General features: G+C 41.0%; 2 protein-coding genes and 1 long non-coding RNA gene across 4 annotated transcripts; 1 reads left to right on the top strand and 2 right to left on the bottom strand.

Annotated features, from left to right (window-relative positions):
* Positions 1-2,971: 2,971 nt before the first annotated feature.
* Positions 2,972-5,956, bottom strand: LOC146618662 (uncharacterized). 2 transcript variants are annotated; one of them, XR_014906800.1, is made up of 6 exons: positions 5,779-5,956; positions 4,723-4,752; positions 3,658-3,687; positions 3,523-3,561; positions 3,313-3,429; positions 2,972-3,219 (listed from the first exon to the last, which is right to left on the bottom strand). It is a non-coding gene; the product is annotated as an uncharacterized LOC146618662 (long non-coding RNA). The 2 variants fall into 2 exon arrangements; XR_014906801.1 differs by having other exon boundaries at positions 2,972-3,216.
* A 536-nt stretch (positions 5,957-6,492) lies between these two features.
* Positions 6,493-9,930, top strand: get1 (guided entry of tail-anchored proteins factor 1). Its single transcript, XM_085370925.1, has 5 exons — positions 6,493-6,610; positions 7,078-7,243; positions 8,525-8,592; positions 8,770-8,884; positions 9,602-9,930. Exons 1-5 carry the CDS (start codon positions 6,521-6,523, stop codon positions 9,673-9,675), a joined length of 513 nt encoding a protein of 170 aa, XP_085227051.1. The 5' UTR covers positions 6,493-6,520; the 3' UTR covers positions 9,676-9,930.
* A 277-nt stretch (positions 9,931-10,207) lies between these two features.
* LOC146618660 (uncharacterized) lies at positions 10,208-12,845 on the bottom strand. The gene is made up of 8 exons (XM_085370344.1): positions 12,647-12,845; positions 12,294-12,550; positions 11,866-12,108; positions 11,622-11,759; positions 11,290-11,359; positions 11,078-11,205; positions 10,856-10,967; positions 10,208-10,680 (listed from the first exon to the last, which is right to left on the bottom strand). Exons 1-8 carry the CDS (start codon positions 12,843-12,845, stop codon positions 10,208-10,210), a joined length of 1,620 nt encoding a protein of 539 aa, XP_085226470.1.
* Positions 12,846-13,985: the final 1,140 nt, after the last annotated feature.

Genomic DNA, 13,985 nt, shown 5'->3' with positions numbered 1-13,985 from the left:
GGACCGTTTATTTGACTGTGTGTTTGTATATTTTGACATGTACACTTAGTACAAGTTATGAGCCAACGTATCTTCTCTGTGGTCTCTTTTCTTTGATCGTCATATATATATAGTTTGAGGACTGACTTATGTGGCTGAGGGAGAGGTCACAGGAAGAAAATCATTGCTGACCGAGAGATGCAGGCCACAGATGTTGTTCACCATGATTTTCTTCTTAAAAATAAAATTATAACTTTTACTAGTAGTGGTACATAACAACTGGTTCTTTAACCTATCCAAAAGGTTAGAGTAATAAAGCACTTTAAAAGGACTGGTCTATTTCCCAGCATGCCAAGTATATCATGTACTGAACACTAAGAAAACCAAAAAGCTCATTGTTGACTTCAGGAGACACAGCACCGACTTGGCCCCCCTTTACATCAACGGGGAGTGTGTGCAGAGGGTCCACACCTTCCGGTTCCTTGGTGTCCTCATCTCTGCTGACATCTCCTGGACAGACATAATCTCAGCGGTCGTCAAGAAGGCCCAACAGCGACTGCACTTCCTGAGAGTCCTCAGGAAGTACAAGCTGAACTCCAACCTGCTGCTGACCTTCTACTGCTCGTCCATTGAGAGCCTGCTAACCTACTGCATCACGGTATGGTACGCAGCTGCACCAAGGCGGATAGAGTGAGGCTTCAGAGTGTAGTCAAGACAGCACAAAAGATCATCGGCTGCCCTCTCCCCTCCCTGATGGACATTTATTCCTCCCGCTGCCTCAGCAGAGCAGCAAACATTATCAAGGACAGCTCCCACCCTGGTTTCAATATGTTCAGCCTGCTTCCCTCAGGGAAGCGCTACAGGTGCATCAACACAAAAACCCACAGACTCAAAAACAGTTTCTTCCCCAAAGCCATAACCACCCTGAACTCACACATGCACCGATTACACATCCCCCCCCAATTTTTTTTCTTTCCACTTCCTCTATGGACCACCGCTGTGCAATGCCAATTCTATGTGCAATAACTCAACTGTATATACACAACACTATTTATTACATATTACTTTTTTTTATAAAAACCGGCTTGTTTATTTGTACATTTTATATATATATCTTTTTCCCTATGTTAATACTGTCCATATGTATATAGCGTAGGAGATGCTCTGTATCTCATTGTACAACTGTATAGTGACAATAAGGGCATTCTATTCTATGTGGAGAATTGCAAAAGGTTTTTTTTAAAGTGGTTCTGTGCCACTGTCAAGGTTCAAGATCTTAATTATTTTTAGCTGATGAGCAAATGCAACTTTGAACGTACATAATCAATAATTACATAGAAAATCTTGGGCCAAACTGTGTGTACAGTAGGGGCTCAGGAGCTCAGTACCAAACACCCCAAGCACAATGGTCAGATATTTACACTGATCAGTCGTAACACGATGTGCCTAATGTTGTGTTGGTCCCCCTTTCGATGCCAAAATAACTCTGACCCATTGAGGCATGGACTCAACTAGACCCCTGAAGGTGTGCTATGGTATTTGGCACCAAAATGTTAGCAATAGGTCATTTTTGTTCTGCAAGATGCTAGGTGGGGCCTTCATAGACCAGACAGTTGTCCAGCACATCAAACAGATGCTTGATTGAATTGAGATTTGGGGAATTTGGAGGTCAAGTCAACACCTCAAACTCATGCTCCTCAAATCATTCTGCTGTGTGGCATGGCTCATTATCCTGTTGAAAGAGCCCATAGCTATCTGGGAATACTGTTTCCAAGCCACCTCCATTCCATTGCTCTGTGCTCCAGTTCTGATGGTCAAGCGCCCATTGTTGGTACTTTTGGGGGTCAGCATGGGCAGCCTTTAAAGTCTGAGGTTATTAAACACCATATGCAACAAACAGCAACCGACTGTGTATTCTGAAACCTTTCCATCAAAATTAGCATTAACATTTTTTGGCAATGTGAGCAACAGCAACTCATCTATTGGATCTGACCACACAGGGCAGCCTTCATTTACCACGCAGATCAATTAACCATGACCACCCATGACCCTGTTGCTGGTTCACCATGGACCACTGCAGACCAGTAATGCCCCACAAGAGCTGAAGTTTTGGAGATCGACTGACCCAGTCATCTAGCCATCACAATATGGCCCTTTGACAGACTCGCTCAAATCCTTACGCTCGTCCATTTTTCCTGCCCCCAACACATCGAGTTTGAGGACAAGATGTTAATTTGCTCCCTAATATAACCCACCCACCATCAGGTGCTATGATGGAGATTTAATCACTGTTATTTACTTCACCTGTGGTCATAATGTTATTCCTGATCAGTGTAAATGTCACCATCTTTATAAAGTGATCTTCAGTGATTCTCTTATCAAATTAACTGAGAAATCTAAAAAAAATGAAAAAGCAACAATTAGTAACTTAGGCATTTTAGTTTGAGGAATTTCTAATATCTATAATTTAAGTGGTTTACAATAGAAACATCTGAAATAGGTCATTTAAAATAAATCCCTCTGGCCAAATACAGTACACAATGGCTGAGAAATGCATGGTTAAATCAGTCCTCACTTTAATTGGTATTTTATACCATTTATAACAAAAGGAAACTTGTTTTGTTTAAAGGAGGAAACTACATTAGTAGAGAAATCCCCAAACCAAACAGATTTTACAATAGGAAAAAAGTCAGAAGTACAACTCTAATGCATTTAGTTTAAAGCAAAGCAGAAAACATGGATCAATCGTATTGGTCTCAAATACACAATAACATAAAAATTAACCCAACGACTTCCTGTGATGATAATGAACATGAGCAAGGCATTACTTAACATAGAACACAACTTTCAAACGATTACCCATCCAGCACAGAATTTTGATGCATTTTCCAAAACCGGTTACAAAGTTCCAAAATGGTACCTCTGAAATGTCTCGGGTAAACAGGCTTTAAAAAAGACAAAGAAATTAAACACAAGACAAAAAGATCACAAGGACACAATAAACTTTCCCTTCACAGAAGCCGTGATACTGAATGGAAACCATACTATTCTTAAAAAAAGCAATCATATCCCTAAAAACACTGCTGTCTTAAGAAAATAGTAGATAAAAATATTCTCTGCATTTTACAACAAAGGAGGTACAGGGAGCATTGACGAGTTAGTTCAGTGGCAACACGACTACTCTGCTGCTTTCTCCTCCTCTTCAGCCTTGGCGTCCTTTTCGTCTGCGGCTGCGGCCTGCTGGAGAACGGAGAAAACACACTTTTATTTTGTTCTGTTTTGCGACAGTGTAAATGTCACGTGGCGCTCACAAAAGAGGGAAACTTAGAATACCTCATCAGCTTTGGCCTCTCCATTTTCTGCTGGCACCTCTTCCTTTTCTGCCTGAGGTTCTTCTTTTTTCTCCTCTGTCTTGGTTGCCTCTTTCACCTTTTTGGTCTTGGGGGGTGCCTGTGGTGTCATTAACAAACCAAGCATCATGAACCTGCTGTGCATTTTATGTGGTTATAGCGGACGTGTGCAATGGTAAGATTTGGCTTTTACCTTTGTCTTTTCTGGCTGGGGTTTTGGTTGCGTCTCTTTCTGTAACACACAATGATGTTCCAAAATTACAAACACAGCAATGAGAAAATCCACAGATTAATCTGTCAAGGCCGTTGCTGAGCTTTGTAGACTTACCTCTGATAACCTCTGAGACTTTCTCCTTGGCTGAAGAAAAAACAAAGAAAAACAAAACAAAACACAGAAGGCCACATTAATTCAGTTAAGCACTCCGGAAGAGAAGCCCCCCCCACGCATTTATGATGGAAAAAAAAAAACCATGTTACTCAATGAGAGGTGCTACAATGACACAATGAGCCCACAAAGGGAAGTAGGAACTTCCAGCATGTGTTTCAGACATGCCATTTTATTTACATACCACCAAATCACAACAGGACACCTAAGGATTCTTTATACTGTAATGTAAAGATGTTGCAATAATAGAGAAAACCCCAACAATCAGACAATCCCCAATTTCCAAGCACTTGATGACAGTGGGAATGAAAAACTCCCTTTTAACAGGAAGAAACCTCGACAGAAAGGCTAAAGGAGGGGTGGGGCCATCTGCCGTGACTGGTTCGAGGTTACAGGACAGGGGACAAAGACACACTGTGGATATAATTGCACTCTGTATGCTCTTCATTATTTGTCCTTTAAGGGAGCAAAGATGAAACTTTGCATTATGGGAGTTTGTTTTGATTCATGCTGCAAATTTAGCATTAGCAATATCTATATTGCTATTATTTAGGTTTATAATCAGTAAGGAAGCTGGATAAATATTAATTGCCAACTTAAGGAGAAGGGGTGGAATTAAACAAGTGTGCACTTCTTCCTGCTCCTATTCAATATGTATACTGAATCAGCATAGGTGGAGCATTATCAGAGTGTAATTTGCTTTATTCTGTATAGTATTTTTTTGTCCTTCCTTTTTTCCCTAAATGAAATAAATTGAACGAATAGTTTACTGTTTTAGGGTATTAGAAACACTAAACTCTTTACCTGTGCACTCATTTAAGACAAACCAGGTAAACAAGAACAATTTGGGCTGCACAAACTCAATGTAACTTGCACTTTAAAACCCATCCAATTTACGATCGGTCTCAAAACTCCGATTAAGACTGGGATGCACTGAGCTGGCTATGAAGCATCAATCTTATTCTGGGTATCAGCATTAGTTTTGAATTTATTAGTGGAAATACTAACCTCTGCACTTGCATCTGCATCAGTGGTAGCCTGAAAAAGACAAGAGAGTGAGGGGGGAAGAAACATAATGAGCCAAAACCAACAACCATTCATGAGTGAGCTAAAGTGGGTGTGTAACGCAAAGAGGTGGGGATGGTGGGGGGGATGGGCACTTCTCCTTCCCTTCAAGTCACAAAGAAATTATGCAATCTGTACGTGGGGAGGATCACGTTTTTGAGCTGACTCAAAGGATCTGGCGGGTGCCAGTTTATTTCCCACAGAGCAACAGCAGCTCCGTGGACACAACAAATAAGGAGTGGACTCGCTCCGCCTGCTGTCACTGTTTATATCACCAGTGTGACTAAACTGAAAAAATAAGACCATCCTCCATTACTAACAGAGCTCCGCTTGACATCAAAACGGCCAGATGTGTCGCTGTGCTGTCGAGGATCCATCAACTGCCATTAACGAGCCTAACCAGAGAGAGGGGGAGAAGGGACTGCACACCTCAGGAGTGACGCGCACCAGCCTTCCAGTGCGCGCACACTCGCCTGAGGTCAAAATCTCCGCCAAATTTGGCCACAAATGCGGCTAAAAAACGCGACACGTGACCGAAGGTGCAGCTGGTACCTGAAACGGCACGCGTGCAACCCAGAGCACAAGTAAATAAATAAATTAATAAGGAGGCAATTACGAAAGAAATTTCCTCGAAATGCCAACCTGTGCGCCTCGACGGTGGTTACACCCCTTTGTTTCAGCGCACAGTTGGTGATTATTAAAACTCAGCCGGGCACACATTTTACAAAACAGAAGCTTTAAACTGGACTGGGGGAAGAGAGCGAAAAAAGCAGTGCTAAGTAAAAAGGCGCCACTTCCCTGTATCAGCCGAGTGAGACAAGACAGACCTGAGCGCAGGAAAAGGTGGACTCCACGGCACGCACATGGACACGCCGTAGCGTGTTGCATTGCTCCTGCATACGTGTATTAACACCACAAAACAACTGCTACAGTTTCTTAAAACGCTATTTCTGCATCATGCCGACCCAAACGTAAAGCACACATTTTCTTTCCACTTACTTTCTTCCTTCCCATTGTTGCTTAGGTTGCACGGCAGGAATTTATAAAAAAAAAAAAAGGGAACACTGCCTTTCTTTTAACAGTTACACAAACAAAAGGAGGACTTGTTGTTGTTTTGTCAGCCCAGCTACCTCTGCCTACACCTCCACCAGCTGCAGTCTGTAACTTAACATAAACGTCCGAGCAGTACCAGAACTAGCTCAAACCGGATTGGATCCCCCTCTCGGTATATTTTATCCCTTATCCTACCAACCTACCAGGAAGACAGAGCCCCCGCCCACTGCTTCCTGTGATTGGCTTTGAGGATGAGGCAGCATATTTTTGAAACACAACATCTTCACCTGTGTGGGCAGGACAGTGTGCCAATCAGTCAATCCAGGCCTTATCTAACTTTATAACCGCTTATAACCTGCTCGCAGGGTGTATTAGTTGTGTGTGTACGTGTAGGGTTTGAATAATGCATGGCAAATGGTGAGTTTGAGATATAGTTTACATAAACAAAGAAGAATATAAAAATAAATAAATAGATCCTGCATTTCCCCCATTTTCCTATCCAGTCATTTATTATAGAGGACGCCATATATATGCACGTTACATTATTTTAGTGTTTAAAGAGAGTCGTAATTACTAACAGCATGTTCCGTCTTTAGTGGGATAATTATTAAAGTCAGTGCACCGAGCAGTCCAGTCGCTCAACAGCTGCAACAAGGAGGAGGCTGAGTGGAGGAGAAAGGAAACAAACATGGCGGCCGGTTATGCATGGCTCCTGGTGCTTGGCTCGGTTTTTCTCTGCAATCTTATGAAAATCCTTCTGCCGACCATATCTTCCTTCGTGAGTAGGAGTTATTGTTTGCATATATGGTTGTTGTTAAAGTTGTTTGAATGCCGGTATATTATTATCTGTGTCCTCGTCGGACACACGGTGGATTGTTGTTGACTAGCTTAGCCGTCTGTCAAGCTAACTTATAGCTGCTGTACCTCCTCAGTTATAGCAGAGCTACAACCAGAGGGTGGGGTTTCACCGAGAATCCAGTAGTTGCTGCATTTAACTGGGATTCCTTTTCCTCCTTTATCGCCAAATGTCCTGCTTTAATGTTAAGAAACTGTTTACAGCTTAGCTTTACGGCTAAAGATTGTTTGTAGCTCGAAAGGTTGCCTCATGGAAATCCTCATGGAAAGTGTTAAACTGACATTCGTAGGTGCTGATTAGACTGCCTAATAGGGACTACTACTGTAATTATAAAAAATTTCAATCAGGCCCAGGCTGCTCAGTGATAGTATTTTTCCCCCTTCTTCAAGCTCTCAAAGATGGTGCAGAAAGATGCTGAGCAGGAGAGTGAGATGAGGGCTGAAATCCAAGAGATGAAGAAGGAGCAGTCCTCCATTAGCATGATGGATGAGTTTGCTAGATATGCCAGACTGGAGCGCAAAATCAACAAGACAACAGACAAGCTGAAAACACATGGTGAGATTTAAAAGTGCCTACTGACATTCAGAGGATAGATGGTGTGACAGGAGCCTCAAAATGAAGTTTACTGCAACAGAGTGATGAGCTCTAAAAAGTTAAAACTAATTGCTTTTTCTTTATGGACCACAGCAGAAAATATGTAGTAGGTACTCTGAAAGGGCATATATTATGTCTTCCACAGATGTGAATGTCTATTAATGTAGATTTACATGTTATAAATTATCAGTCAGAAGACATATTTGGGGGATTTTAGAGGTAAGTAACTGTTTTTGGCCCCATAGCCTCAGGATTAGCATCCACTTCTGTCACACCAACCCTCTGCATGTGTTCCTTCACTGAATCCATCAGTCTTCTCTGTGGTCTTCCACTTTTCATCCTGCCTGGCAACTCCATATTAAACATCATTTCATCCAGCATATCCACTCAGCTTCCTCTGCACATGTCTAAAACCTTGTCTAAACCATGTTAGCTTGCCTCTAACCATATCTCCAGACTGCAGACCTGTCAATCTTGGTCACTCCCATCTTCAGTTCTGCCACCACCAGCTTGAGCTCCCGTCTTTTTGTCAGCACCACCGTCTCCAAACAATACATCGTAGCAGATCTTACTCCCATCTTATGAACCTTCCCTTTCACTCTTGTTGCTATCCTTCTGTCACATATCACCCCTGACACTTGTCTCCATCCACTCCAACCTGCCTGCCCTCTTCTCTTCACCTCTCTTGTTCATTCTCTCTTGTTTTGGTTGGTTGACCCCAGACAATCTGGTAAAGAAACACTGTCTATTCTGTGTGATAACTTACTTAGCAATACAAAGGCTGCTAAAGACTGTTTCTTTGCTGACCTATTCCAAAACCTGCACATTGTCAATTTTAAATTATTGTACAATCAGCATTACACCCAGGCTCTTCTCTATTTTGATTTTATTCTGACCGCACTGTCTTGTGATTCTCAAAGTGTTGACTCTAGTCTTCACCTGATTCTTGAATAAAAAGTAATAGTGCTGTCTGTTTACATTTAAGCAAAGATTTACTTTGTGTAATGTTGGTATTAACAAAGACCATATAAAGAATGGACTAATACTTTCCCTGTTACCCTGTGACTGGTTTAAAAAAAGGAATTTATCCTGGTTTCAGTTCCCTGGACATGGGATGGTCAAATAATAAAGTGAAACAAAATGACAGTTCCGTCTGATTTAAAGGAACTGGCAGTATCACTACAAAATAAAGAAAAATTAATATGTTGAGACTAACAGTTGCATATTTCTTGTCTATTGTAGTCAAATCAAGAACCGCTCAACAAGCCAAAATGAAGTGGGTTGTGAGCATTGTTTTTTACATACTGCAGGTAGGTGGAGGTTTCGAGTAGAAGCATGAATGTATTTTAATTTAGTTGTGAGTCTATAGCACTGGCCAAAACCTCCAGATAATCGTTTTTTGGTAGCTGAATCAGCTTATTTGCCGTTATTGACAGTATATGTCTGTTTTTGTGTTTTTGTTGTTTTGTTTTGTTTTTTCTTGTCAGGCTGCGCTGATGATTTCATTGATATGGAAGTATTACTCTGATCCAGTGACTGTGGTACCAAGTAGATGGATTGCTCCCGTGGAGCGCCTCGTGGCTTTCCCAACAGGAGTGGCAGGTTTGTGTTAGATAGCATAGCCTGTAGTATACACTGAATGCACACAAGCTGCACGTCCTTGATGTGACTCTCCTGTTCTACCACATTCCAAAGCTGCACTATTGAGCTGAGATTTGGTGACCGTGGAGGCCATTTGAGTACAGCGAACTCACTGTCATGTTTAAAAAAAGTTTGAGATGATTTGTGACATGGCATTTTATTCTGTTGGAAACAGCCATTAAAAGATGGGTATAGTGTGCTTGATCCCTGAAATACTCAGACCAACACATCTGACACTAACCATGCCGCATTCAGAGACACTTAAATCAGCTTTCATTCCAATTCTGGTTCCCAGTTTGAACTTTAGCATGTCATGTTTCACGTAGCTTCATGCCTAAATTCATGGAGTTGTTGCCATGTGATTAGCTGAATAGATACTTGTGTTGAGGAGCAGTTGAATAGGTATACCTAATCAAGTGGATGGTAAATCCATAACAGCTTCATTATTAATAAAACAAACAAACAAAATTACACATAGCTTATAGTTTAATAGAAATCATGATGATTTTATTATCCACTGATAATAAAACCTAATTCATTTCACTTCAGTGCAGGTATTCTGCAATATGTAGATTTTATACAATATGATGCATGTAGTGTATCAATATGTGCTGTTCTTTTCCGCCTGGAGTCAAGCTCCATCAATGAGCTGTTTGTTTTGTTGTTTTTCTTTTTCAGGTGGAGTAGGAATCACATGCTGGTTGGTGGTTTGCAACAAAGTAGTTACTCTGGCTCTGAATGCTGTCAGCTAGAGTGTTTCCTAATCCTGTGTTCAACAGTTTCCTTTGATGACGAACGCTGCAGTTTTTGTTTTGTCGTTTTCAGTCAGCTGTTCCTAGCAAAGAACGTTAAAATAATGCAGTGCATTTTGGTGATCTCGAATTGCAGCAGAAGTTTACTATAAAAAGTGTTATCATTGTTATCATTGTTTTATAATTATGTGGTTATTTGATTGTGTGTATATTGCTTTGAAACAGTGGTATGGAAATGTGGAAATTAATTTTTATTAAAAAGAAGAAAAAAAAAAAGATGTGTTTTGTTATTTTACCTTTACCTGGGAATGAGCCAACCAAAGCAAATTGGGCAGTAAAACATTACTGTAATGAAATAACGACTGAAATAAAGAGTCTGGAGTAGAAAAACATTAGTTTACAGGCTGTTAATACGTTTCAGAAAGTCATACTGTGTGTGTTATGATGCAGAAAGGAGTTTCTCTATGGTAGCTGCATAATAATCATATGATGAGCTAGCCTGCACTTTCCTTTCAATTGCACTTTATTCAGTCTAAGAGCTGTGTGCTCCACCTCCATCAGTTTTCTCATCTGGTAGATGAAGCTCAGGAATTCTACTGAGGATCTCCACCTCAGAGCTTTCCTGTGGGCTCAAGTCCTCAGTGCTGTATGCTGGTCTTCCACAGTGCAGGTTCTCTGTGGTCTGTTTGAAGGTGTAGCTGCTTCTGATTCTGGGGAATCTGCTTTCTTTTCTCTTCGGTGCTGCTCGATTCAGACACCTCTCTAAAGTAAAGGCCATTGTGCTTTCGTGCTGTGTTTGTCGCGTCTCTTCCTGCACCTGAGGGGCTTCTCCGTTATTTTCATTTTCTGGGCTCTCATCTGAACAGATGTCTGAAAACTGATGTTTTACTATGGATTCAGGTCCATTGAGCGCCCGTGTGGGTTCTGGTTCCTCCTTTTCTTTGATACAATCTTCTTCATTTAGAGGCTCTGGACTGTTGTCTGAACTCCTGATGTCACTGCAATCTGAAAGCAAATATTTCAATTTGAAAAATACTGAATAACCTGACAAAATGCCAAAACAACTTATGCCTCTGTTACTACGATTTCAACCGTTCTTTTTTCCCCCCTTTTACAGTGTTTGGTTTCTTGATTGTATATTGTTAGAGAATTGTCACTTTGTTAGGATTGAGTAACTTACTTGCAGATATCTTTGCATCGTCTTGGTGATTCTCTTTTAAAGACAAATGAGCAGGACCCTTTCTCTCTAGACGTTTTATAACTGAAAACTTCTGCGCTGGACCGTAACGACCCTGAAACAAGAGAAAGATTTTAAATTGGTTTGCTGATAAAATAATTTAAAAATGATAAAAGACAGGTATGTGAGAAGGTTGTTCTGTTTTTGAGTAACTGAACCATATACCCAGTTCACAGAGCTCTCCTGCTGCTCCAGTCTCTGAACATGCTCTGAATATTCATTCTCCAAAAGACTTGCAGGGCCAATGGGGAGCAGGCCTAATCCATCTGTTTGAACCATCTTGTTTTCCCTGCCTAAAAATCAAAACCACTCAGACAGCCAATCAAGCATGAGCAAGCTGCGATAAGGCAGATTGTTTTTTTGTTTTGTTTTTTTACCTCTATTGCTCGACCCGTTCTGGAATCGGTGGGAGTAAATGTTACGTTTTCCCATTTCCCGCTCTCTGTACTGTATGAGTAAAAAACATACCGCACACCGATCATCAGTCAGCGCCTTTAAATTGTTTACATATTTTTTTATATATATATTTATTTATTGAAAAATGACAAGTGAGTTTAACTAGTAACACCCAAGCATAAGACCTTGTGTTTCTACAGTTGATCATTGGCTATTTTTCTAATCAAGACTTTTTCACTTTTTCTTCTCCCAGACTTATATGGCGACAGGGGGAGGTGCCTCAGAATGACCACACACATCTCTTTCAGCTTACCGCTAGCTCTCTGGTGAGCTGATATACTTGCTGTTGCAGGTGGATGGATATTTTTCTCGCCTCTTTCATCTTTCTTTGCTCTGTGACTATTTGCCGCTTGAATGAAGCTTGGCACAACTCAAAATTCATCTCCATGTCCTAGAATAGAGTGAAGAGACAATAAAGAAGCAAATGTTTAATGTAAAACATATTTTTTTAGGATGCTATATCGTCCACCATCATTCTACTCTCTGCTCCTTCGTACCAGTATCTTCTTGTCCTTCTCCTCCAGCTCAGCAGAGGCTTTGGCCAGCCTCAGGGTGAGCTCCTCCCGCTCCAGCAGGTTGTGATCCTGGCTGAGCAGCTGCAGGTGCTGGAGAGCTTCCCTTGTGTGCAACATTTTGTCTTCTGTGCTCCTCAGCTGCCTTGCTAGGTTGTCACGGCAGGTGCGGGTCTCACGGAGCAAATGCTGAAGAGCTCTGGCCTCGTTTTTGTGCTTGGTTTCAATCTGTGAACAGATATGGTCAATATTATGACAATAACAGAAACACTGATGTTATTTGTGAGAGGGACGTATACAGGCACTATAAAGAGAAAGATGAGGAAAAATAGCAGTATTTTGTACACATACAGTTAATTGATAACATGAATCTGAAAAGCAAGAGAGACTAGTGGCAGAAACCACAAACCCACCTGTGCAATACTGTTCTCTGAGTCTTGGAAGTGCTGCAGTGCCACCATGTGGCGATGTTGCACGTTCTTCAGGAGTTTGTTCTCCGCCCTGGACTCACACAGCTGCTGCTGCAGACTCCACACCTTGTTCTCAAGCTCCCTGATGCGCTTCAGGCTTGGCTTTGGAGTCTCCAGGGACCTGATTGGAGGCAAGCTAACCATATAGCAGTTTGTAGTAGGGGTTGTCTTTTGCATGCTGCCCCCATGAGCTTTATTACCTGAAGAGGAAGGACACCCCCAAACACTTTACTCATGGTAGAGGGAATTGTATATAAAATATTTAGATATTGAGATGTTTGAGATATGAAAACTACCAAATACAAGTCTTCTAGACCGCTTTGATCCTTGCCACTGAAATGATGGGATGGCATCTGCTTTGTCTTCACACACAGAGGTGTATTGTGGATCATCAGAGCTACTGTATGATCCGGAGGGACTGGACCATATAGAGGTGTCAGAGCTGCTGGTCATACCTTCATCCTGCTTCTCGTGGGCAACAGCCTTCTGCATCATCAGGCCCTGCTACCTCCCACTCACGAATCCTCTTTACCTGAGAGAAAAAGCACAGTTCAAAGCCAGACTGGCATGAATAAGAATTTACACGAGGTAAAATAAATAATGCACCAGCCATAACGGTAATAAACCAACCTAAGTTGCTTCTATGCGTGGCTATCTTCTCAAACTCTCTCTGTTTCAGGCTGTAATGTTTAGCAGGGTAAACTATAGTTTGTTTATATACGAACTCGTTCACTATTCGTTGCTGGGGCTTTTTATTTATTTATTATTTTTTGTAGATGTACGTCCACGGTTGCCATGGTACCCAGCCGGTTAAGAAACAAAATAAAAAGAAAACAATAAAGTGACGGTAACTAGAAAAAAAACTGAGCAAAAAACAAAATAAACAAAAAAGACCATTGTAGTCCTGCATGTAGAGGAGATTCTTTTAAAATAAATGTTCAATGTCCTTAATTTCTTATGAAAGGGAATGTAGACCACTCACGAAGAAGAAAAAAAACTGTTCAAGGACTCTAACAGGGTTATTGAGTATGAGACTTTGTTATTTGCCTACTCGAGCTGGCTCCATTCTTACAATGAAACTAAAGTTTAGAAAATGAAAACTTCATGTGGAAAAACTGAACAGAATGTAATTTAGAAAGGATTTCACACTGAAAGGTACAGGTTGGCGGATCGAGCCAAATATCGATGACATCAATACCGACGCTGGTAGTGGTTCACTAGCATGATAGGATCGATACTTTCTTTCTATCCTCTGAGTTCAGTATTGCACTGAACTGTCTTAAATTACTGCAGTTTTTTATGAAAAACTATACCTCAAACATTATAAAAAAATGTCTGACTGACTGTCAAGTCTATTTTATTTATAGCCTATAGCCCATCTGCAAAAACCCCACACATCTCCAAAAACCCCATGAAACACGGAATTGTTGGTTTATTGTGTTTACTAATATTTGTGTAAAATAACAATGATAGTGATCACAGTGTCATTAAAATGTGTTTAAGAATTTGCAATCTGATGATGATTATTCTCATAAATCAGCATATACTGATCTTGGTATCGACAATACTAGCCCTTTATTTACTTGGTATTGGATCGATACCAAAATTTGCAGTACCGCCTGTAATCTTTCAAAC

Source organism: Diplotaxodon limnothrissa, linkage group LG14 (assembly GCF_057381915.1).
Source record: "Diplotaxodon limnothrissa isolate DT_005_m linkage group LG14, D_limnothrissa_male_GT1.1, whole genome shotgun sequence".
Classification (NCBI taxonomy): domain Eukaryota; kingdom Metazoa; phylum Chordata; class Actinopteri; order Cichliformes; family Cichlidae; genus Diplotaxodon; species Diplotaxodon limnothrissa.
The sequence above is the reverse complement of the archived record's forward strand: the minus strand, read 5'-3'. Positions and strand labels throughout refer to the sequence as shown.